The 25,781-nt window shown below is 35.4% G+C and overlaps 3 protein-coding genes across 4 annotated transcripts; 1 reads left to right on the top strand and 2 right to left on the bottom strand.

The window, feature by feature from the left end:
- Window positions 1–336: 336 nt before the first annotated feature.
- Window positions 337–12,934, bottom strand: LOC121732712 (ATP-dependent RNA helicase DHX33). 2 transcript variants are annotated; one of them, XM_042122669.1, is made up of 12 exons: window positions 12,523–12,934; window positions 11,585–11,794; window positions 10,934–11,156; window positions 10,668–10,852; window positions 10,365–10,440; window positions 9,967–10,154; window positions 9,250–9,423; window positions 6,457–6,581; window positions 5,514–5,638; window positions 4,143–4,307; window positions 1,305–1,433; window positions 337–701 (listed from the first exon to the last, which is right to left on the bottom strand). In XM_042122669.1, exons 1-12 carry the CDS (start codon window positions 12,792–12,794, stop codon window positions 429–431), a joined length of 2,145 nt encoding a protein of 714 aa, XP_041978603.1. In that variant the 5' UTR covers window positions 12,795–12,934; the 3' UTR covers window positions 337–428. The 2 variants fall into 2 exon arrangements, with proteins under 2 accessions (XP_041978603.1, XP_041978610.1); XM_042122676.1 differs by having other exon boundaries at window positions 12,793–12,934.
- Window positions 12,935–17,697: 4,763 nt separating this feature from the next.
- On the top strand, window positions 17,698–20,030 carry LOC121732728 (FAD-dependent oxidoreductase domain-containing protein 1). The gene is made up of 6 exons (XM_042122685.1): window positions 17,698–18,099; window positions 18,212–18,515; window positions 18,593–18,929; window positions 19,027–19,252; window positions 19,536–19,650; window positions 19,864–20,030. Exons 1-6 carry the CDS (start codon window positions 17,827–17,829, stop codon window positions 20,001–20,003), a joined length of 1,395 nt encoding a protein of 464 aa, XP_041978619.1. The 5' UTR covers window positions 17,698–17,826; the 3' UTR covers window positions 20,004–20,030.
- Window positions 20,031–20,108: 78 nt separating this feature from the next.
- Window positions 20,109–21,906, bottom strand: LOC121732735 (calcium load-activated calcium channel). Its single transcript, XM_042122692.1, has 6 exons — window positions 21,886–21,906; window positions 21,714–21,782; window positions 21,566–21,643; window positions 21,139–21,313; window positions 20,799–20,939; window positions 20,109–20,290 (listed from the first exon to the last, which is right to left on the bottom strand). The coding sequence occupies exons 2-6, from the start codon at window positions 21,772–21,774 to the stop codon at window positions 20,194–20,196; spliced, it is 552 nt and encodes a 183-aa protein (XP_041978626.1). The 5' UTR covers window positions 21,775–21,782; window positions 21,886–21,906; the 3' UTR covers window positions 20,109–20,193.
- Window positions 21,907–25,781: the final 3,875 nt, after the last annotated feature.

Raw genomic sequence — 25,781 nt, 5'->3', positions numbered from 1 at the left:
AAATAAACCGTTACAACAGATATTAATATAATTATTATATCAATATCTGAAGCAAACTGTACATTTTCAGGAGCACTGTGCGTCACCGCGAGGCGGAACGTCATCTTGAGGTCAACACGATGTGGAAGCGAAAGAAAGAAGAGGCCACCTCGAAGTCGAGGTGTTACTGCAGGACCAAAAAGTCACCGCTAGATAAGGGGGCCACCAAGAGGCAGCGTTTACCGCGGAACAGGGGTCACGACGGGACCACGCCACCTCATGTCACCGCGTGATAGGGAGTTCACCGCGGAACAGGGATCACCGCGGGACAGGGAGGTCACCGCTCACTACGGTCAACGCTAACCGCTTACAAGGGGGACCGCACCACCTGGCGCCACCGCGTGACAGGGAGGTCACCGAGAAGCGGGGGTCATTGCGACACAGGCGTGTCACCGCGGGGCGACGCGGCGCGCGTACTCCGGCGCCACCAGCGCCAGCCAGGCGGGCTGTACGGCGGAGACGGAGCGCAGGTGTGCCCGGCGCGTGTGCACCAGCTCGCCGTACAGCACGGCGGGGGGCGGGGGGCGTACCCCGTACAGCGCGCTGGCGGGATGCAGCGCCGCCGCCGCGCCGCCCGCCGTCACGTACCGCGCCGCCCCCGACCCCGCCCCCCGGGACCACGCCACGTTCGTGAATAGACCCGACATCAGGCACTTCAAGATCTAACGAACAAAAAAATAATAGGTAATTAAAATACGTATTACTAATAAACTGGACCCGTTCTACCAAACCGTTTTGAGACCCAAACAATCGAACGAGAATGCTGCGTCCTGTTCTAACAAACGTGAAACGACGTTGTTAGAGCAGGACGCGGCATTCTCGTTCGATTGTTTGAGTCTCAAAACGGTTTCATGGTAGGCCTCCTGGACCTATGATTAAAGAAAGATCGGATATCGAGTATACTTCTAGAAAGAACATAGGCAAACGTGACGAGACACACAACGTGTACGTATTTTTCATATACGTACACGTTGTATGTGTGTGTGTGTGTGAAGTATTTTGTGACAGTCGAAGCTTGTGCAAAGTATTATCTACACTAATAAAGAGGTAAAGTTTGTTTTTTTGTTTGTAGTAATCTCCGAAACTACCGGTCCGATCGAAAAAAATTTAACACCAATAAAAAGCTGTTGTGTTCCTTAGTGACATAGGCTATATTTTAGGTATAAAAGAGTTATGTTTTCTTCCTACAATTATGTCGTTCTCGGAATTCCACGCGGGCGAAGCCGCGGGAAAGAGCTAGTAGTATTAAAAGCTGGGCGACTTACCTGGTCGGTGTCGGTGCCGCAGCTGGCGAGCGGCATGTTGAGGCGGCGACACACCTCCAGCAACTGGCGGCGGATGTCGCACGCGTTCGCGATGTTCTTGTGGTGCACGTAGTTCTCCTTACACCATTGCTGAGGGCGTCGAGTTATTTTGTGTTAAGGGTTAAACGGGGTAAGTTTTTGTTGTGCTATTCATTGGGCTTTGATCCCAATGAATAGCACAACTATTCAACAAAAAGCAGAAGCACTGGTTAAATACTACGCAACTGCGCAAAACTAATATTAGTTTGACTAACCGGACCAAAGATTTAGAAAATGAAATTAACCAGTGCTTGCGCGAGTATGAGAGAGATACACAACAGCTTTACTCAAACATCCTGTCTCTAGAGGAATCGCTTAGAAATATAACGCTAAAATATGAGCTAGCACAAAATGAAATTAAAGGGTACATAGGTTCATTGACTGAACTAATAGATTTAGGTCAATATAATGCTGATCGTTTTGATTCGCTACAACAAAAACAATCATGCTCATGTAACATAATACATCCTAACGAAAAGTCTTTGCCCTCGCAGAGGCTGGAGGAAAAGCTGTGTATCTCTCACAAAAATAGCAATATTATGTCAACGAAAACAATAGTTTTTTCAGACTCTGTTGGAAAAGGTCTTGGAACATTATTACATAGCTATGTAAAGGGTCAGGTAGTAAATTATTGTTCTCCAGGATGTTCTTTTATTGACATAATTAAAAATGTTAAGAAAAGTAGTACTGATTCTCAAACCACGATTGTAATATTTATAAGTAACAGCTTAAAATTGACAAAACAAGAATTAATTGAAGGTTTTGAAATGCTGAAAACTGTACTTGCTAAAAACATAATTTACTGTGCTTTACCATATTCTGTATCACTATCTCAGAAACAGAATAGTAAAATCTATTACTTTAATAATTTATTAAATAAATTAATATGGCAATTATAGACGGGTCTCTATTTTGCCATCGTTATGTAAAATATTTGAGAAAATTATGCTTAATCAATTATTGGTACATTTTAATAAATTTAAAATTTTTTATGACCGTCAGTATGGATTTACCAAAGGGAAATCAACAACGTGTGCGGTTGCTAAGTTAATATCTCTAATACTAGATGCTTGGGAGAGGTCGCAAGATGTTATAGGGATATTTTGTGATCTTTCTAAGGCATCAGTGATTAGATCTCATTAAGTCTTATTTATCAGACAGGACTCAAAAAGTTGTTATTGGAGATGCTATGTAATCTGGTGCAAACATTGAAATAGGAGTACCTCAGGGTTCAATTTTGGGCCCTTTCCTGTTTCTGGCATATATTAACGACTTACCTTACATGATTGATTTATACGCAAAAGCCGTTCTACTCGCTGATGATACATCTCTGCTATTTAAAGTTTGCCGCACGGATAGTGATTTAATACAAGTTAATAATACATTAAACAAAGTTCAGGATTGGTTTAATACTAACAATTTGGTTTTAAACGCTAGTAAGACTAATTGCATTAGATTCTCGTTGCCTAATGTAAAACATGTGAATTCATTAGTAAAAATAGATAATATACATATTAATGTAGAGAAAACTACAACCTTTCTAGGAATAAAATTAGATTCTGGGCTTCAATGGGGCCAGCACATTGAAAGTCTGTCAGATAAATTAATCTCCGCCGCCTTTGCCGTTCGAAAAATTCGCCAGCTTACAGACGTCGACACTGCCAGATAAGTATATTTTTCGTATTTTCATAGTGTGATGTCGTACGGTCTTTTATTGTGGGGAGCAGCTACAGACATCGATTCCATATTCATACAACAGAAAAGGGCAGTACGAGCAATATACATATAATATGAAGAGAAATGAATCTCTAAGGGAATAATTTAAAGAAGCTAAAATACTAACTAAACTAAAATATGAAGTAATTATATATACTAGAAAGAACATGGGTTTATTTAATAGAAAGTGTCATTCTCACAAGCATAATACTAGAAATAAAAATAAGCTCCAGGTACCAACATATCGACTTAGTAAAACTAAAAAATATTTTATGGGAAACTGTGTCAAATTTTATAATAAAATTCCGACTAGCGTAACTGACCTAACGGAGACTAAATTCAGGCAACAAATTAAAATGACTCTTATATCAAAAGCTTATTATAAGATACAAGATTATATTGATGACAAAAAGGTATGGGTGTAATAATTATTTAAATCTGCACTATGCTTTGACACATTCTGGAAATCTTTTTATATAATATAGATAATGAAATAGCAAAATGACATAGTTATATTGACATAATTATATATTAGCATAACATAATGACATAATATTGACATTTGTATTAGCATAAGTAATTAATTTATAGTCAAGGTAATAATTTACTTGTGTTTAAATAATAATAAAAATATAATAATATAATTGTAATAAAATATTATGTGAAATATAAAATATAAAATTGTAACTATGTAACTGTAAAAAATTGTATTTTGACGTCAACAAGTGTTGTAAAACCTATTTTGAATAAACGAATTTGACTTTGACTTTATAAATGCAATAGTGTGTCTGTCTGTCTGTCTGTTACCTCTTGACGCCCAAACCGCTGAACCGATTTTGCTGATGTTTGGCATGGAGATACTTTGAGTCCCGGGACATAGGATACTTTTTGTTCCGAAAAAATGTACGGTCCCCGCGCGATAAACGAGTTTTAGCGCAACAGAGTTGCGGGCATCATCTAGTATTACAATAACTCGTTGGTATAAGATAATGATCTCAGATTGAATACATATTCTTAGCAAGTCTGTGGTTTTAGTTACCTTACCTTTTGCATTGGCGCCTTTTGAAATGCTTTGAAGACATTTAGAAGCGTGATGTGATCACCGAGAGGGGAGACGAACTTCTGTTTGACAATAGCGGCTTCTTCCCGCTTGTCCATCGGCGTGTAGAACAGGTCTTCGCTGGACATCACCGACACCAAACTTAAGGCCTGAAATAATTTAATTTCCATACGCCTAAATTGTATAAATATTGTTGTGAACCATAGTAGAACCTCATTACTTTGGGTATACGCCACGGAGCTAATACTAAGAGGAGGTGTTGTAATCAAGTTTCCTTATGAAACGACGCGTGACAATTTGCGGGGTGAGGGGGTGTCAAGCTCCGCCCACTTCTCAATATTTCATCTATCGGCTAAAAGCCAAACTACTAGCTTAGGTCGATGTTGATGTTACTACGTAGTTCAACTATCTTACACTAGATGTCATTTTGTCTTGAATATTATGGGACGTACTACGGCCTTGGATATTTTTTTACATTTCAAATAGTTATCATAGGTTACGACAGATGGCGGTTTATAAGTAATATCATAATAAAAGCTATATAATCACGGTTTTAGCTATTAAATGTGTTTAAGACTAAGTGTAAACGGTTTTCAGTGTTCAAGTATGATTATTGTAATAAACTTATACAAAATTATACGCATTTACGTCTGTATTATCTTTCAAAGGTTTGGCCACCCAGTGTCAAGTAGTATAATTAACGCTGAAAGCTGAAATGTTCTAAAACTTTTATATTTAAATTACATTTAAAATTATTTCCAAATGAAATGTGATGGTATTTATATTATCAGAACGTCTGTCTGAGTGTTTTCGACATTGTAAAACACAATACTTCATCCTTTTCTTGTTAAATACGCAGAAAACACCAATTTATTGGGATGTCTCGTTACGTGTGCACCTGACAAACGCTGAAAATGTACTGACTTAAGCCCCGCCCACAATGATGACGTCAGGACCTAGTTGAAAATCACAGTGCACAGTTGCTTAGGGCAGCTCCTCTTTGTATGAGCTCCGTGCAAAACTTTCAGATCGCTTGGCAAAAGGAGAAAAAAAGTGTTCTATAAGGACGGGTCGTTCTAGTCGACTGGTAGAACGCGATCAGACTGTCATAATACTCGTATTATGTTACTGGTAGCTATTGTTTCGCTAAGCGATCTATCATCTAACCGCCGTACTCAAAGACATTTAATTATGATTAACCTTCAATTTAATGAAGAGTTTGACAGATAATGTATGGGACTTATGTCAAAATGTTGAATTAATTACATTCAAGTAATTAATGTTCCACTCTAAGTGCGGCAGTTAGAGTTGTACGAGGCCTATAATATCAATAATTATTTTAAACAAATACTGACCTCCTCTAAACAATTGTATTCTGGCGCACACAGAAGAATTTTTGCATATTTTGGATCAACCGGAAAAGCAGTCATTTTCTTTCCAATCACTGTCAATTTCGGTTCGGAAACATTGTCTATAGCCCCTGAAAAAAAAGGACACTGGTTACTTATACCTGTTACAAATTACAATTATTCATACTTTCATTATTAATATTTAGTTCATGAGTCATCTAAAGTAAATATGCATGGTACATAGAACATTATTTAAATTTTTTTTGTTTATGTATACTTAATATTATGTTACGTTTATGGTTATGTAAGAAATTAATTACGTTTTATTTTTTCCCTACTTGTAAGAAATTTGCGTAGCATGAAATGAGAGAACCGTAACCCATTATAATATGTTCTTAGAACGCATAAATTATACTATAGTTTGTGCGTTTTAAGATGATATGGGTGACAGTTTTCATATTCCTTGCTACGGGTTTCTTTACAAGAAAACAAAAAAAATGAAAATGTAATAAATTATATTCCATCTACAAAAACAAATGTTTCCTATAATTGTAAATGAATAAAAATGAAAAGTTGCTAAATGCTAACTTATTAATATAAAAATATAAATATTAACTGTGAAATAAAAGTATTAAATTATTGTTACGAAAACATTTGAAAAATGTCAGATGCATGAAACGGAACTTATGTCAATAGAGATTGACTCTGTTGAATCGAAATCAAATCGATAAAAAAGGGCGGCCATCTTAAATCGCCGGCACCACTGAAATGTCAGTACGAAATCGATAATTTCGATTGCAATTCCTTTACGAAGTGATTCGATATTTTTAAATTATCGATTAATTTTTGTTAGGTAACATACCTACTATTGTCAATTAAAATGTGTCACGCATATCATCATAAAACGCACAAACTATAGTTTAATAGAAAGCTCTAAAATTTTTCTTACCTAACTCTTTCAGTAGCATAAGGGATGCTTGAACGGCGTCTTGTGGGGGAGGGTCTATTAATGGGAAAGTATTCGGATCCATCCGCATCGCGATGAGAGACAACAGGGAAGAAGCAAGGGGGCAGCTGAAATCAACAGTTAGATTAATAATTCAACATAACCTAGAAAATAGAAACATTTTTTAAATCTGCCTGTAGTTGAAAACTAGTGATAAGATAGAAGAGTCTGGCCTCTACAGACCACGACACAGAAATTTCTAATGTGGAGAGTAGTGTTAAACTTAAAATGCATAACTAATTACTAGTGTCCGACCGAAGCTTCGGCTTCGGCAAAAAAAACCACCTTCGGCGAAACCTTCGGTTTCGGCCTAAAACCCGGCCGAAGCCGAAGCTTTGCCGAAGGTCCGAGCAACCGTCGAAATTGAACAAAAGACTGAGTGAGTCGTGAGAGAGCGACGGACTGGTCGTGTATGCAGATTGCAGAGGCCACTGGGAGTCACCGTCAAATACAATAAACAAACACTAACTTCTTAATAAATCGCATAATTATTTATTAAGAAGTTAGTACCTATTTGTTTATTTTATTTATTGCTCTAGTTTTTGGTCTTTAGTGCGAAGAGTGAGGGGGAGTACCAACAGCATTCTTGCTATAATAGCTAGTCGACTCGATTGTCCATATGGGCGTCACTGCTGTGCCATATCTATCGGTATGGAGCAGAGGTGATGTACAATGTAGTCAAAATATGTATTATTATTTATTTAAACATAATATTATAATTTTGATTCTATACACTTTTTCCGAATTCTCGTCCATTTTCGAACTACACATTTGAGTCATTCCTTAAACTGAATTAATTCTCATTTGTAGTCCACATATAATTGAGTAATATTTATTACTCAATAATTTGTGTAAATAAAAGTTTGTGATCACAAACTTTTGTTACCATCTCTAAATCAACTTATCTATGAGACAGTCAATATACATATAGGTAAACCTTCAATACTAAAGTTTTGAAATACTTAAATAATTGTAGCTTGTACTTGTAGACATATTGAACATAACTGTATTTTAAAAAGATAAAACCGACTTCTAAATTATACGTAATTGAGAATTAAAACTCCGTATCTCCAAAACTACTGAACCGATTTTGATGAAACTTGCACTATTCCCTAATTAGGGAATAGTGCAAGTTTCACAACAAAAAAGAATTACTGAAATCGGAATGGTAGTTCCAGAGATAAGCGAACACAAACATAAAAACATACATACACTTGTAATTTGGCACATTGATTCAGACGCTGATACAGATTACAGACTAACATAATTATACGAAAATTGGGCAGTTCTGGAAATATTACATACATGCGCGTCGAAATGATAACCTCCTTTTTTTAAAGTCGGTTAAAAATTAATTACTGGAAGTCGAGCGATGAAGATTATAAACCTTCGGCTTCGGCTTCGGCCAAAAATAGACCTTCGGTCGGACACTACTAATTACGCTCTTATTGGCGAATGTTGCGGCCGCGCATCGTGATCTCGGATTTTTCAAAGATAAATATTATAATATTACTAGATGTCCCGCGCGGCTTCGCCCGCGTAAATTAAAAATTTTACAGAATCCGTAGGTACATTTTCCCATAAAAAATATTTCCCCCGTTTTTCCCACATTTTCCTGAGTTTCTTCTGTCGTATTAGTCTTAGAGTAATAATATAATATAACCTTCTCGATAAATGATGAGTCTTACTCGATAAATGATCTATCTAACACTGAGATAAGTTTTTAAATCGGACCTGTAGTTTCTGAGATTGACGCGTTCAAGCAAACATACTCTTCAGGTTTATAATATTAGGTAGATATAGATTTTTTTAAATTATCGCTTGACAAACTCGAGTCTCGATCTAAAAGACTATGAAATGGTATAATATGGTAGTGATGATGATGATGATGATGAAGAATGTAATTTGCATAGTAGCATATGCTTTCTGTTCTTAAAACAACGCCGAAACTCCCAAACTTGTATCTATAAAGAATCAGGAATTCTCTCAGCACCTTCCGAACCACGGTATACCAGGTACATCTCGGTGCAAAATCTTACTTGTTGGTAGCATATGCTTAGAATACTTCTCACGAAACCGAAGTCACAATATGTTTCCCTATAAGTTTTGAGGAGTTCCCTCGATTACTTATGGATCCTTCATCAGATCACCACTTTTCTGAATATAATACCAAATTGGGATGATACCCTATATACCAAAAGAAAAATTTTGAAAATCGGTTAACAAACGGCGGAGTAATCGTTGAATATAAGAAAACGAACATAACACCTCCCCCATTTTGAAAGTCGGTTAAAATTGTAGCGTATGTGTTATTTATTTAATATTTTAATCAGCACATGAATTGAATAACAAAATTTTTTTCAAATTAATCGTAGCACCATCTGTCAGGACAAACTAAAATTGAAATAGAATAATATTGAATGCGATGATAGCGCCGTCCGCCGGATCTAATGTAAAACATTCCAAAATCAACAACTCCTTATAAATAAGAAATTAATTGAAAAAACATTTTCCAGTAGACCAAACTGTAAATCTAAACCATTCTCGAATCTCCACGAACACACACAAAAAATTTCATCAAAATTGGTCCAGTCGTTTAGGAGGAGTTCAGTCACATACACACGCACACAAGAAATATATATATTAAGATAGAACAATAACATATTACGACCAATTATGGTTTAAAAATATGTTGAATGTTTATTTATTTTATTTGTACATGCTACTTATACTAACCGTAGTATCTCTGGCGTGGTGTGCGCTGGGCGGTCGTTGAGTTGCCGCGCGGTGTAGAGGCGGTAGGCGGCGCCGGGGGCGGTGCGGCCCGCGCGCCCCGCCCTCTGCCACGCCGCCGCGCGCGAGCACGCCGCCACGCGCAGTCGCTCCGCCCCCGTACGCCCGCACCACGTCCTGTACACATAAATAATCTAAGTAACTATGAGCAATTCGACATTATTCAAGCAAATGAATTGAATGTAAGTACACAATATTATCTAGCTGTAAGTTTAAATAAGGCAGGCAAACAACCATGATTACACAGCTGTTTACAATTTGTATAATCAATGTAGATTGGGCAAATGTGAGATGTAGACGAATATGCCCTCTACGCATATTCATCTCACATAGACCATAGTAATCATGGAGCTAAGTTCTCTATGTTGGTCACATAAAATTAATATACCTAGCGGAATAGAGAAACAAAGGCCTGAGCAAGAGGGATCTTTTTTTTACGTCCAGTTGGCACGTGCCGCACGTTGACAATTTAATCTCATAGAAATCATGTTCAATCATGCTTGTGTAAGTACATATACAACATACACAATATATATTTTAACACACAGATGAAACCAATTTCGGTTTCGTTTGACAGCTCGAGATTGTTGCTCTATTCCACTAGGTATATTAACTCTATGGTTGGTCATCACTGAATTATACTCATTTTAAAAATATTACCGTTCTTTGACAACGCCAGTATCTATGACATATCTTATGTCCGGTATGGTGACGGATGCCTCTGCTATGTTTGTTGCCAGAACGATCTTCCTCGCTCCTGGTGGTGTTTTCTTCCATACGTTTAGTTGTGCTGCTGCCGGGAGTCCCGCGTATAGAGGGCACACTCGTATTACAGGACCCTGAGTCTCCTATAAACAAAATATATATGTATATTGTATTCATTAAAATTCTTTATTCAAAGGCCGGCAACGCACCTGCAGCTCTTTTGATGTTGCGAGTGTCCATGGGCGACGGTAGTTGCTTTCCATCAGGTGACCCGTTTGCTCGTTTGCCCCCTTATTTCATAAAAAAACTCAGAATGAAACTAATTAACAACTTTGAAAACAATTTTACCTCACCTGTGCTATCTGTCTTATGTTATGCATCATTGTTTCTATTTCTTCTTGGCCCGTCAAAAACACCAGAAAGTCTTCACTTAAAATAAGAATTCAACATATTAATATTATAAATGCGAAAAATTGTCTGTTCGATCTTTTGATACTGGATATTATTATACTTTGAGACTCAAGAAAGGAGATAGGGCTATTTTTAACTCAGTTGCAGTTGTGGTAAAATTCAGGCCCAAAATCCAAGTAAAATACACAAAATAGGCATTCATACAGAAACACACTTCTTTCTAACATGGAAATGTTTTCACATACTTAGCTGGAGTTGTTGCGTGTAATTGAAAAACTGAACACAGAGCAGCATACTCATAATCATCTTGTTTCGTTTTTGTGTGGTAAATTGTGACAGGAAAAGTTCGGCCCTCTAAGTATATCACAGGGCAATCATTATAAAAATTTTTGAAGGAATCTACATCCATAGTAGCAGACATGACTATAACCTAAAACACATTTATTATAAATATTCATAGCAAATAAATTTCAAGCATTAAAGATATAAATATTAATCATGACGATTATACCTTTAAATTAGACAAATTTTGCTGATTTCTATCCCTTTGTGCTAATTTAATTATTCCAAATAAAACATCCGTGTTCACTGTACGCTCGTGGGCCTCGTCCAATATAATTACTGAATACTTCTTAAGTAAAGGATCAGACAGTGCTTCACGGAGAAGTATACCATCTGTTACATATTTTATTTTTGTCTTCACAGATGACACATCTTCAAATCGGACTGTGTATCTGAAATAATAAATAATTATCAATTAAATATAAATAATATTAGTGAAACTTTCAAATCAATTTGAAATTATAATTATAGTAGTCGTTAACTACGAATTTTAATAATAAAATAGTATTAGCAAAAAATAAAAATTCTAGATGTTGCTTACAGCTCTCAAAGGTTACATCAGGAGGTTACAGACATAGACCGGGAGATGGCGACACATAATTCTTGGTCATTTATACCAGTATAGCGATTCTTCAGGGGTCTAATTAAGTAAAGGCAAAAAGGAAAATGATGTTCATAGCGCTCGCACCGGCGGCCCAATCGCTTCGGATTAATTATGTTAATTTGAACAATGCTTAAGCATTTTTATGTAATTTGGATGTTTTTAACGAAAAATCACACATCTACTTATTTATTCTCAGAGACTAGTTATAGAACATACCCAACTGTAGCACCAATTTCCGACCTCATTTCTGCTGCCACTCTTAAAGCCAAAGTGATTGTTGCGACTTTCCTAGGCTGAGTCACAGCTATGGCTCCCTTGCCTTCTAATCCTTGCTCATGAATTACTTGAGGAATTTGTGTAGTCTTACCGCTTCCAGTTTCACCTATTATTATCATTGTATCATGCTTCTTTATTTCCTCTAAAAGCCTGTAAATAAATTGCTATTGCACAAAACAAATATAATCAGTCACAGAGATAAAGCTCTGTTCATTAACAGAATTTATATGTAACAGGTCAATAGATACTGTTTTATCACTTAAAAATTCTGTTTAACACATTCAGACCGTGACCTTGTGAACTGGTATGTGGTATCCAAACGGGCCAAGTCTTCATATGGCCAGCGGCGGTACATCACTGCCCCATAAACCGAAAAACCTGCCGGGCGGGGTGAGCCACCGGTGGACATGGCCGACGATTATGCACGAATTATGCATTCTCTCTCTTTCTAACGATCTAATAATCCTATAATAGGTCAAAACTGAAAGAATGCTTAGAAATACCCGAAAGAGATGCAGGCCTTGTTATGACCTTATTACAACAACCTAATCTGCGGCTATCGCTAGAAAAAAATCAAAAGGCGTGAATACTTTTTGCTTTGCATGTGACAACAAACCAATGTATTTGGATTGTTTCAACACTATGCATCAAAAAATTTGTTTTGTACCATCATCTCCTGAGCTACTCTATGAAACTTTGTTGATTTTACAGGGCGGGAATGTTAATTACAATACTCTCTTTAAAGGCGGCACGAATTTCCTAGTACATTAAAAGTCAGGGCTGACATGGCCACCGGTGGTACACCCCCGTCTGAACGTGTTAATAAGATTAATAATATATTAAAATATTATGTAGGTGTATTTTTAAAATCTAAACACCTTGCTCTGACTGCATATACAGGTAATGATTTTCTTGTTTCAAAAATATCTTCTCTTTTTGGTGCCTTGAGTTGTTTTCCCTTACTAGGAACAGAATATGGTGCACTATTTCTTCCAGAAGAGTTCAAGTTTATGTCAATAGAATTATTTTCTCTACATCCCTTTAATCTCTTTGCTTTGATAACGAACCCATTTTTATGCTCCTTTCCTTTACCAAGAACCTGGTACTTTGAATCCATTTTATTATTGAATATTAAAAATCCAACATACATCTATCACAAAACTTGATTGCTCCTAATTATTTATCATTTTCACATAACACAACATTCCATAACATACGCAACACATGTGTGTTGCTAGTAGTACCTACTCAGAATAATTATTTTAATAAAATCGTAAAAACCATGTAAAAACATAACATAACCTCAACCTTTACAAAAATCAACACTTGCGATTTTGACATTTATTGTCAAATATCCTTTTTTTTTCTTAATAAGGCACTTCGGCTATATAACCATGGCTAGTGTCAAGTATTTAAGGCCTCTATAGCGGGGCTAAAATGGTCGCTTTGAAGAATCATAATAGGAATCATAATATGATTCATTTTTTTGAAAAATCGTAAAATGCAACTCTGCTTGCAATTCATTTCTGTATTTTTGTACTGATTGGACATTCGTCAGTTTGACAGTTTTGACAATTCATTTGCTGAATTGATTGAGAGGAATTGCTAAATGTGACCATTTTAGCCCCGCAGATTGGGCAGACCCGGTCCATGGTGAAGTTGGTTTTCGCAAATGTGATACCTGCCTCGTGTTCAGGTTGTACAAATTTGACAGTTTTGATGGTTCGTCGTCCACTAATTATAATTACATGACCGTCCTAAATTCCTAATACAAAATGTACTGAAACCAGATATCATAATAACGCATGCGTTTTTTTTCAACCGATAATAACGCACCTGTGTTTACCTGTATGCGGGAGGCTTAAGGATGTATATAACATTTATAAATTCAAAAATTCTGACCTAAATTCGAAATATATAGTAGAAGTAAACCTCCTGCATCGATTAATACCAAAAAACCAATACCTTACCGGCAAGTTATGTGAAATAATTCATTTCAAAATTTCCATTTGTCATAATATGTAGTTTTTGCCGGAAGTGTTACATTTTTTTAGTATTCATCAGAATTGAGAACTTTATATCAAAGATAAACGGCTAAAAAACTTCTTATTAATTTCTTTGTACGATTTGCGATTTTTAAGCCCAAAAAAAAGTGGGTTCACCGGTAATTCTGAGGAAATATTTAAAATTGAAATTGATGAAAACTTTCCTTCGCATGGTGCGACAAAGCTTTAAACGAACGTGAGCGGGGCTCTGCTGGTAAAGAAGAGCTGACAAAAATGTCGTTTTTGTTTGATGGCAGCGTTAGTTCCTTTTTTCACCACGTTCATTTAAAGTTGTGTCTTGCCGAGCTCTAGGCCGCCATTTGCGGTAGTCAAATTACATCATTTTTTCAATAATAATTAAATATCGAATAGCTCTTTAAAAATCTATTATAAAAAATCATTTTAACTAATAATAAGTGTCTGGGTGTCCAATTTTTTACAGATTTAGTACGGTATAATTCGTAATTTTGCATGTACTACGGTATTTGACCATATATATGTCGCAGTCCACTGGTTAAAATAGCCGGTCAATCAAACAGCTAGCCCTTTGACTGAACAACGCCATTCAATCACACGGCTATACGTCGTTTAGCCGACTTGTTGACTACAACGTTCAACACTACAGCTAGACGACGCTTAGCCAACTGGTTTAATGGCAAATTAACTAGGGCGACCATTAGCTTAATATGTAATTTGGGAGAATAGGAAAACTTTTTGTATTTTATTGAAAGATTATTCTCGGATTAAGTTTAAGGGGTGACCAAAAGTTTAATGCAATAAGTAAAAATAAAAATTCTGAGACGTGTTTTGTGGCGGTCGCCGGCTGCTGCCGCAGCACAGTCACAGTTCTAACCTAACCTACCTTTGGACTTTCTGGATTGTGTTTGTTTTGGTTTTGGCGAGGGGCTGCGCCTCCCGAGCCCCCCGAGCCCCCCTTTTGTTTGATGATGGTCGCCGGCTGCTGCCGCAGGCCGCAGCACGCTCGCTGCGCTCGCTCGGCTCCCTCTGTGTTGTGGTATAAGTTCTAACCTAACCTAACCAACTTTTGGACTTTCTGGATTGTGTTTGTTTTTGTTTTGACGGGGGGGCTGTGCCCCCCCGAACCCCCCTTTCCGGTGGGCTGCGTCCATCCATTTCATAATCCGGTAATTTCTCCTCGAATATTTGTTGAAATTTTGATTCACTCGTATGTGCATGTGCCTCTACAATTTTTGTCTCTTTAATAACACTTGTAACTTTAATTAATTACTTTCTTTCCGAAAAACAACCACAAACACCAACAAAAACCTGCTAGTTAATGACGCCATATTGTAAATAAAACGCACCTAGCGCCGCAGCTTGAACTACTGCAGTTAGACGGCGCGGTGGCTTTTGAATCAGCTGTAGTGTTGAATGTTTTGAGCGACTAAAATATTCAATATAAAAGCTAGACCTGTAATTGAATGGCGTTGTTCAGTCAAAGGGCTAGCTGTTTGATTGAACAGCTATTTAAACCAGTCGGCTGCTACATATACATCCTTATATGCCAATGACGCAGCTCCCGCAGGCACCAGTTTGACTTTGACACGGCTTTAAAAAAAATGGGGAGGCTTACGCCAAAAGAAGAAGAAGAATCCCAACCTTTAATCACTCATAAACTTAACAGTATTCGGAGCGTGCGAAGTGGGTGGAGGGGGCAAAGAAAGCGATCGCCGCGGCAAAAATATGAAACAAAAGGGACCATTAGTCCGTAGTCAAACAATCTTGTCAATCTTGTTTTGAAATTTTTAGAAATTTGTCCTAATTATTTTTTTATCGTGGACTGCAAAAATAACAGGAGATTTAGGTAGTCAGTAGATATAACTATTGTTTAGTGTTGATGGATCACCATGATTTCCAAAACCCGACGACAAAACTTTCAGTGATAGATTCATAGAATATTATTTCATTTAAATCCAAAGTATCAGGTGGAAGAAACAGTGACTCACAAATGACGATAAACCAGATATTACATCTGGTTTTAACTGATCTTTTAGAAGCTGGAGATAGAGTTTTGAATGAAAAAGGTTTTTCAATTAAGCAAGCTTTAGATGAAAGGGGTAAAAAAGTTAAAATTACAAGGTAGGTATTTTGAGCAAAACAAAACGAGTACTCTCAAGAAGAAACCGAAAGGGCTTATGATATTGCTCGAGTAAAAATCCATAATATTGAAAGTATATTAATACATAGAGTAAAGAATCAGAAACATGAAGAATGTTTGTAGTGTTTTAGTAAATTTAAAGACTCCAATCTTCTTCAAGAGTATTAATGTTGTAAAAAATAAATAAAAACAAGAATTTTAAAAACATTCCTTTTTATTTTCTTCAACTAAAAAGTATTGCACGTATTTTTGTTAATGTTTTTAATGAAAGATTTAAATATTAGAGCAGCTGTTTGCACTTGCCACTCTGGTTATAAGTTACGCAGCTCAGCATTTTACTCCAGTTGCAACAACCCAAGCATTATCTATCTGTAAGAATGAATAAAAATGTTTTAGACTTGCTTTATCTAAATTTTAGTCACGTTTTTTGGTTAGTTCAGTACTTACGTTTGCACTGGTTTTATAGCGTGCTAAAGTCACCGATGTTTGGCGAATTATATTGGCTCATATTAAATAACTATTGCCTTTAGTTCTTAGCTCTTCTACATCCCTTACATGTCCTGCTAAGACCAATTTATTTCCTTTTAGCATAGATAGGGCCTTGAAACTTATTGAGTGTTTTACACTCTCAAAATCAGTTTTTATGGATATATTAATTTTTCCACAAGTAGTAATTAACTAAATTTAATCCAAATACCATTAATTATTGTTCTAAATATATTTTATTTGCTATAATCTTTACAATATAAACAAACTCTTGTTGTTTATTTTTTGACACATGAATTTATTTTTTCCCACTAAATTTAGTGGGAAAAAATAAATTTTGTGGGTTTTTAGGGGGTAAAATATTTTGGGGATAAAAATTTTGAAGAATGGAATATTTGTTTAATAACAACCTTAAAGTGGCTCGGAACTTTGCCGCGAGCGACCGCGACGGACGAAAATTCAAACGAAATACCACTTTATGACATAGGCTATAGGTTTAATTTTACTCAACCACTAGCTTTTACGCCGCCGCCGCGCTGGCGGCAGCATGAGTCGCCACGTAAATGTCAGTAGAAAATGATACCCTATAGTCTTTGCCATAAAGTAGCATTTTATTTAATTTTTTACCGGTCGCGGTCGCTCGCGGCATAGATCCGAAAGTCACCTTTAAGATGGAACTGCCGCACAAAGCACATGTCGCTATAGTCTTTTGAATCGTACCAGCTGACAGTAGACTGACAGATTATTATATTTGTTGTCATTGTATGTAATGAAAAAAGAAAAATTGAAGTATTTAAAAACTGCCGACCGGTTTGTTTGTTTGGCCTGTTGAAAGTTTATTTCAGCGTTTTGAGCGCTAAGTAGAACATGCCGCAAGAAATTTTAAATATTTTGATTTTATGGGGAGTTTTTGTTGAAATTTAGTGGGTTTTGAAGTTGCTTTAGGAGGAAAACGTTTTGAATAGTTGGCAACACTGGAAGAGAAATGTCAATTGTACTCTGCTCTGAAATAGTTAATAAAGATGAAGATATAAGTGTACCCCGCCGCCCAGAAGATTTACTGTCTAATTACAATTTCTTCAAATGTTTATACCGTTATATATGCTCAACGATGGAAAAAGTTTAAAAATAATTGTAAATAGGTACCGTAGTGTTTTGTTTTTTTTTTTTTTGTAAATAGTGCTTAGTGTGAACATTGGTGAGAGCCTGTGGTGAGAACCAACATAAAAGAAAGACATTCCTTTTTTTAAATTTTAATCTGTTGTATTTTGTATTATTACTGTATTTTTTTTGGAGCAAAGGACTCGTTTCCAGCTCCCAATAAATTAAAAAAAAAATGTCAATTGTCAAGTGTCAATAACAGTTTTTGGGTGGTTTTTGGTTCTGTTTTTTCAACAAATTTCTCATTATCTTTATATAAACTCTTCATAGGTTCATGTCATGGGAACATCAATGTAAAAAATTATATACAAATAATATAATTTATTACTCATAAGTCTTATGTGATTTTGTTTCCTGTATCATCATTCAACATGCATAGACGGCTTTTAAAAAACCTCCACCAGACTTGTAAAAATAAATTTTTATTCTATTCCACGTCCCAAAACCAAAACCCATTTAAAAAGACTTTGGATGCCTTCAGATATGATGTATCAAGCATAAACGATACACCAACATATAAATATCCAGAACATGCTGATATTGTTATTATCGGCGGAGGTTTCATTGGTTCGTCTACCGCATACTGGCTAAAACAGAGAGCCGGTGAAGGACTGTCCGTGGTGATATTAGATAAAGACCTCACAGTAAGTTACGCTGAATAATATTATAACAATGTTCACTAAATACTAAATAGTCTTATGTATTAAGCAGAAGATTTACAGTTTACTTAAGTACTGATTTTCATTATATTTACAGTTCAAAAATTCTCAAAACTTGCATTCCTTTAATACATTGACTCGACATTTCTCACTCCCAGAGAATATATTATTGGCTGAGTATGGGGCAGAGTTTCTTCGAAATGTTAAAAATGAGCTAGGCAACGATGTAGATATTCAATTTACACCACATGAATACCTATTGCTGGCTAGTGATGCCTACGCTGACAAACTAGAAAAAAATGTGCAAATTCAAAAGGAGCAAGGTCTAATGAATAAGTTATTGTCTGTTGAAAGCATTCGAGCAAAATATCCATGGATTGACACAACAGACATCAAACTAGGTAAGTAATTTTTTTTTATCTTTTTATTAGACTATTTTTGTATTGTAAAATCTCAATGTGTATTCCCTTGCTTTCAGGTTGCATAAGCTTAGAAAAGGAAGGTTCCTTTAATTCATCGGTCCTCCTTAAAGGTCTCCAAAGAAAATGTAAGGACATGGGTACTACCTTTGTTGAGGCAGAAGTTGTTGGCTTTGAAGTAGTAAAACAACAAGATTCATTGGTAGAAGGTGTTTCTCCTGGTGAATTAAAAAGAATAAATAGTATCAAGTATAGAACTAAAAATGATGAGGAATATAATTTGAAATTTGCTGTTTGTGTCTTAGCTGCTGGAGTAGAAACAAATAACATAGCTCAACTAGCTTCTATAGGAACTGGTGAAGGGCTTCTTGAAATTTCCCTTCCATTGGAAAAAAGGTAACAAACATTATTTTCTTAAGAAAATATAATATATTAATGTTATGATGGACTTCTAAAAGTATGGTATTATAAAAGTTTTAATATTTGGCTTCAGGCAATACAAAGTTTATGCCATTAATGCAAAAGATAAATTAAAATTTGACACCCCTTATATCATGGACACCAGCGGGTTATGGCTAAGAAGAAATGGTTTAGACAATACTTTTATATGTAGCCAAATTCCAGCATTAAAAAAAGAGGGATTTACTGAACAGGAGTTGTATAACAATGTACTGAAGCCATGTCTGTTGAACAGACTTCATGGATATACTGATGCAGATGTAAGTCTAAGTAAAATGTGCAGCTTGTTATAATAAGAGTTTAGGCAAAGAATTAAATTTTATCAATGCATTGATTCTGATTAGGTTTGCTAAGTAAGAACATTTCAAATATATATTAGAAATATTTGAACTTAGCTTTCTTATAATATATTTAAATTGTACTTTTTATTTTGTTCTAGAATCTAGAGTAATCATTTATTATTGCATAAACATTATGACATGGTCATAGGTTGATTGCCCACATCAACAGTAAACATGTAATAATGTTTAAAGATTTTTTCAGATTAGTGTCCTATCAGAAGAGATGTATGACAGCAACACATATGATGATTCTGGAATATTGGGACCTCATGCATACTATAATAACTTATACATTGCTGCTGGTTTTGGTCGATATGGTAATTATTGTTTACTTAATTTACTGGAAAAGAAAATGTCTGTCCTTTAAATTCTGTTTTAAATGATATGATTCCAAATTCATGAAAGTCAAATCAAAAAAATTATATAAAATATTTGATATAGTTATGTAAACTATATCAAATATTTTATATTATTTTTTATAATTATCATTTCCAATTGTGCATTATTTAATATGCCTACCTTTTTTTAAGGTGTTCAACATGCTCCCGGTATAGGAAGAGGTATAGCCGAGTCTATTATAGATAGTCACTATGTGTCTATTGATTTAACTAGGTTTGGATTTGATAGGCTTTTATTAAGTGAATCTTTAGTTGAATTTAATATTTATTAAAATTAGTAAGTACCTACATCAAAATAAAAGGAATATCATTTAAAAAATAATTAATAAACATTAAACATATATAATAAATCATAATAATATTTATATACTACTTATTTATTTTACTCCTTTTTAATCTTTGCAATTTTTTGAAAATTAAATATGAACAAGAACATTAAGTTATTTGTTTTGTTATTAGTCTTCATTTAAATTGTGGTTGAGGAGCAGCAAACAGGGCCCCGCCTTGTTTAGATGCAGCACGCGAGGGTGCAAAACCAAGAAGCTTCTGAATATTTTGCCTGTAAAAATAAATGTCATTAATCATTATTCTTGCATTTTCCTAAAAAATGTGCAAGGTCATTAAAGACTTAAATATTTTAATGTAAAGAACATGAGAATATAACTCAATTGTACAAAGCAACATTGTTTTTTTTAGTTTCCCCTCAAACCCTAATAGTCAGGGTTGCCTAGAAATTTTTTTTAATTACCATCAAGCAAATTTTTTGTGAGTAGCTTCATTTTGATAAGACAAACAACATTTTTATCTGCGAAAAATCTTGAAAGTGGTAGCTAACAGAGATAGAAAGGATTTCATACTTTGATTTGATGGTCCTAAAATATTATGGATTGTTTTATTTGTAGGACAATGTTTCTCTATAACTAATAACCAAATGATTTTTTGTATATTGATAATACAAAAAATCTGCTGGTTAGAGTTCCGTAGTCAACCAAGTTTTGTTGATTGACTACGGAACTTTTGATGGAGGTGTTACAGCCTTACAAAGATAGTATAGCAAAATAAATTACCTTATACTCATTGTACAGAGGATGTACAAAAATATGAAAGAACAATCAGTGTAGTTATCTCCAGGTAAATTTCTATGGCTCAGTCCTTGAATCCATGATATGGGATAAAATGGTAATTTAGCCACTACTCTGCCATCAAATCTGCAATGGTGGTGGCGTAAATATAATTTATAAAAAGGAGCACTGGGCTTCTAGTTGTAGCAAAGCAGTTGGTTATCATCAAAACATTCCCCCAAAGCCAGGATAAAAATATCCAATAAATTTTATTCCAGATTGGTATCAAGGTAAAATTTAAAATAGATTAAGAAAATACTTGTAAGTACATAAAAAAATTACTTACATATTATTGAACATGCTTAAGAGTGCAGTAAAGGCAAAACCAATAGCAAACATTGATTTCATTTTGACCAGTGATAAGTCTCTATTATTGTTTTTCAGACGCTCTTCTTCACGCTCAATTTTCTTTTTATGATGCTTGTCCAAGGAGTCACCATGGGCTTCCTTTCTCTTCTCCACTAAAATATTGTATATTTATAAATTATATTATCATAACTAAAAATATATTGTAGGTAATCAAGTTTTGTAAAATATGATTCGTCCTGGTTGGTGGATAAAATATTAAATATTGTACATACATACAATATCAAATCTTGACAAATTGTTCTCACATTTACAGCCTGCGCTGCCTGTATCCTACACAAGAAGCAAATTAAAATTTCTGCTGTTATACAGAAAAGAGAAGTGATACATTAACAAACTGAACTCACATTTTTTACTTTGACGTTCCACTTCCACTTTGAGTTTTTGGTATTTTTCTGTTCTGTAGACTAATATCCATGTCAGACCTGCAAAACGAAAACATTACATTGTCTCCAGTTAAATATTTACAAAATTGAATTCAGAAATTTGAAGTACCTTCGCCAAGTAGCGCTGTGCAAATCGATATGAATACTATTAACAATGAATCACCCCACATTTTTAATATGTTTTTAATACCTGCAATCAAATAAAAGATTGATAACTAAAAGCAATTAATGAACAAAAAAAAAATTAACATTTAATTCATGATTAAATAAAACAAGTGAAACCTCAATAACAAATGCAAATTGCAAAGAGAATGTCATATACTACGCAAAGAGAATATAATCACTACGTTATACTACGTAACAAGAGGTCGGACTTAGAAGAAAAAAAATTAACACTTATTATTTTTTTAAATTGAAACTAAAGTTAAAATTTTTAAGTGCAAAACCTTCCACTCTAAACATGCCAAAAATTAAAAAAAAAAAGAAATGAGCTCAAATAAATGTTTTATTTCAATAAAAATTATTGTACATAGCTAAATAAACACAAAACAATAAAACAGATTTAATCCACAAGGTTTAGGCAACAAATCCGTCCGCTGCTTACGCTCCGATTCCGATCCAGTGGACGCGCATCTTTATACATACACACATAAGTATTATTACTTTGTTTTGTTGCACCCTGTACATACGACAGCTGAAATATATCGCGTGGGCTCAGGCCAGCTGTATACCACCTCACTTGATCAGAGGATTTTCCCTTAGTGGCCGCACCTCTCATAATCCCATACCTTCCTTCTCCTCCTCCTTAAATCTTCTTAACAACCATTGCCTGCAGAGTAAAATGTTGCAAACTAGTATAGGGACCTAAAAATCTGAAATTAATGAAAAGTTTTTCATTTACTACATTTCCATACATAAATTATTATAGTTCATAACCTTAACGTGCAATTAATTACTACAATAAATCAATAGACACATTTCAACATTTTCAAAATTAACGGCATACATACTGATACATTATAATATTTTCCATGAAATAATAATCTATCTTTTTCATATTATTATAGTTTATGTTGTAAATTATTATACAAATATGCAAATAATCACTATGACATACTTTGTATTAGAACACAGTATGACATAGTTATGTTTTGCTTCAATTTATCAATTTACGGTTATATTTACATTTTACAATGGCTTACCTTTTGTTTTTCAATAATTAATCCACTAATTTACAATTTTTGAAAGAGTTGCTACAAAATAATTTTCACTAACTGAAATCGAACTTTGAGTTTTAAACTTCTTCTTCGTCTTTTTTATCAACCAATCACAGTCGCATGGAATTAATATGTACTACGTACAGCTGTACGTAGTACATATTAATTCCATGCACAGTCGATCTTGTTTAAAAATTGCACAGATTATCCAACTTAATTTAGTTGCTACGTTTAAATTTGGAATCCAATTTTTTTTTTGTTCGAAAGTTTCACCCATCTGGCAAATTGGAATTTTGCAAATTTTTTTTTTTCTGTTTTGGCAACTTGACACAAGGGATGCGTATGTTGTGCCACAGACGAGGTAAAAAAGTAAGGAACGGCGGAAGGAATAAAAGATATCGGAATTTGGAAAAAGAGTTAATTAAAATAGTTTGTTATATAAGAAAGTCTACAACAAAGGAATAATATATAATATAATTTTAATAATATATATTATATTATAATATGTATTCTAAATATTAATACTATTTAAGGTTAAGTAGTTAGATATACAATTATATACACTTTTATCATTAGAACTAAGTATAATATTTACAGAAGTAGGAAATGGGATAGGGATTAAAGATAAGTTATGATACAAATGTTAATGATCATGGAGGGGACACGAAAGGATAATTTGGTTCAAGTCACCAACCTCTTCCACAGTCACATACAACTCGTCATTTCTAACACCGATTCTCTTAGGATGCGTTGGAATGCACATATGACCCAATCTCATCCGAATAATAGACGATGTAATATTTTTAGATAGCAAAATTTAAAAAAAACAGGGCTTAGTGGGTATCTCCGGTTGAATCTTCCGATATTGTATCGCTTTTGTTTGGCAACTGAAGGACCATGACTTATTCCAGGCTTTCAAAAGGGAGCTCCGTGCAAGAGGAGCCAAATCATGCGCGTAAGGGAGGAAGATCTGCTCCTAACAAGGGGCGGTGAAACCCTCGACGCTCGAAGCTCTGCAGAACTGTTGGCGGAGACCTTCTACCCCGCGGACCTGGAAAGTGATGAAAGTGAGGAACATCGACGGACGCGCCGGCGTGCGGAGTCCCTGGACTCCGAACCGCCGTCGGGTCCAGACGACCCTCCTTTTATCATTGAGGTGTTGAAGAGAGCCGTAAGGTCATTCAACCCCAAGAAGGCCCCCGGAGCGGATGGTCTCACGGCCGATATCTGCCAGCACGCTGTGGAATGTAGCCCGGAATGGTTCCTTGCTCTGCTGAATAAGTGCCTGACTGTCGCTTACTTCCCCGAACAGTGGAAGCAGGCGACAGTAGTGGTGCTGAGAAAGCCGGGCAGGGAATCATACCGGGTACCAAAAGCCTATCGACCGATCGGCCTTCTACCTGTTCTCGGCAAAATCTTCGAGAAGATGCTGGTAGCCCGACTCAGGTTCTACCTGTTACCCAAAATAAGCTCCAACCAGTATGGTTTCATGCCCCAAAGAAGCACTGAAGACGCCCTCTATAGGTTGGTGAACCACATCAGAAAAAAGAGGGAGGAGAAGAAAATTTCTGTTGTGGTATCGCTGGACATAGAGGGGGCCTTCGATAGTGCATGGTGGCCGTCCATAAAGGTTCGGTTGGCTGAAGTTGGGTGTCCGGGGAACCTGAGGCGGGTTATCAGCAGTTACCTTAGTGGAAGGTGTGTGAATGTTAGATATGCCGGAGTGGAAGTGAACAGGGGGACCGACAAGGGGTGTGTACAGGGATCCATAGGCGGTCCCATCCTGTGGAACCTCTTGTTAGACCCACTGTTAAGGATGCTAGAGGAAATGGGTGTGTTTTGTCAGGCCTTCGCTGATGACATCGTGCTCGTTTTTGAGGGAGACTCGGCTTTAGATGTGGAGTTAAAAGCTAACAAAGTGTTAAACTTAATATTCTAACGTATTAAAAACTATAAACAAAAACATACTAACTAATAAGTATGATTAGTTCTATGTTACAATGTTACATTAATGTTACAAAAGCTTATGCTAGATATTGTTGAGTTTTGTGGTTCCGCTAAATAATAAACCATAAGAATGGTCAAAGAATGCCTCAAACACGTGGATTTAACATTAAATACGTATGTTTTGAACAACGTTTTTTGGGCTTTTCAATCCTTATTTTTGTAAGCTAAAAAGATAATTTATAAGTTTAATAATCCCTTATTCGTGCTATATAAGGTAGAGTGCTAAAAATGTCACATCAATTAATAATTTGGCTATAAAAATTGCATAGCTTTTTACGTGTGTTTACGGATTCTCATCACTTGAACTATAGTTAATCGATATCATGAAATAATTGACTTTCTTTCCTGTATCATAATGTGCTTCGAAATAATCGACAAATAGAAATATTCAAGAAAATAAACGCACACTACTTGTATGAAAATAAGCACAAAATGGCCACGCGATGACGGGCTAAGACTACATCTATACTATAATACTTTATCTATGACGGGCTACCACTGAGTATTTAATAGTAGATTAAAAATCGATACCGTATTTTTTGCCTGAACTTTTTGCTTTATCTGTATCCTTGTCTATGGAATAGGGCTACCAATTTGTGCGGAATTCCCTAAATTACGGGGGTTCTCTAGTTGATTAGAAAATAATTGGGATTGTCGTTATAATATTATTATATCGACAATCCTTTATATTATGAGTGAATTACCGAATTTTATTTTACACTATGGATACCGAAATAAGAAATTTAATTGAAAGAATATGTGCATCCTTAGTTTGTCAGTTAAAAGTCGATTATGAATAATAATATCTATATTATATTAATACGCAAGCGAAAAACTTTGTATCCCTTTTGACGAAAAATGGGGAAACGTAGGTAAATGAAATTTTGCATAGTTATAGTTTATATGGTGAAGGAGTGCATCGAGATAATAATATTTTGAAATTATGCTTTTAT

Source organism: Aricia agestis, chromosome 1 (assembly GCF_905147365.1).
Source record: "Aricia agestis chromosome 1, ilAriAges1.1, whole genome shotgun sequence".
Classification (NCBI taxonomy): domain Eukaryota; kingdom Metazoa; phylum Arthropoda; class Insecta; order Lepidoptera; family Lycaenidae; genus Aricia; species Aricia agestis.
This window is presented reverse-complemented; position numbering and strand designations above follow the sequence as displayed.

Bases quoted from the DNA above. Each gene is read 5' to 3' on its own strand.
- LOC121732712 (XM_042122669.1), bottom strand. From the start codon at position 12,794: ATGTATGTTGGATTTTTAATATTCAATAATAAAATGGATTCAAAGTAC. The intron at 10,441-10,667 runs GTATGTGAAAAC...TCTTATTTTAAG, and splicing joins CACGCAACAACTCCAGCTAA to TGAAGACTTTCTGGTGTTTT. The intron at 9,424-9,966 runs GTAATATTTTTA...TTATGTGTACAG, and splicing joins ACTGGCGTTGTCAAAGAACG to GACGTGGTGCGGGCGTACGG.
- LOC121732728 (XM_042122685.1), top strand. From the start codon at position 17,827: ATGCATAGACGGCTTTTAAAAAACCTCCACCAGACTTGTAAAAATAAA. The intron at 18,516-18,592 runs GTAAGTAATTTT...CCTTGCTTTCAG, and splicing joins CACAACAGACATCAAACTAG to GTTGCATAAGCTTAGAAAAG. The intron at 19,253-19,535 runs GTAAGTCTAAGT...AGATTTTTTCAG, and splicing joins ATGGATATACTGATGCAGAT to ATTAGTGTCCTATCAGAAGA.
- LOC121732735 (XM_042122692.1), bottom strand. From the start codon at position 21,774: ATGTGGGGTGATTCATTGTTAATAGTATTCATATCGATTTGCACAGCG. The intron at 21,644-21,713 runs GTACTTCAAATT...TTCGTTTTGCAG, and splicing joins CACAGCGCTACTTGGCGAAG to GTCTGACATGGATATTAGTC. The intron at 20,291-20,798 runs GTAATTTATTTT...TTATTTTTACAG, and splicing joins CTCTGTACAATGAGTATAAG to GCAAAATATTCAGAAGCTTC.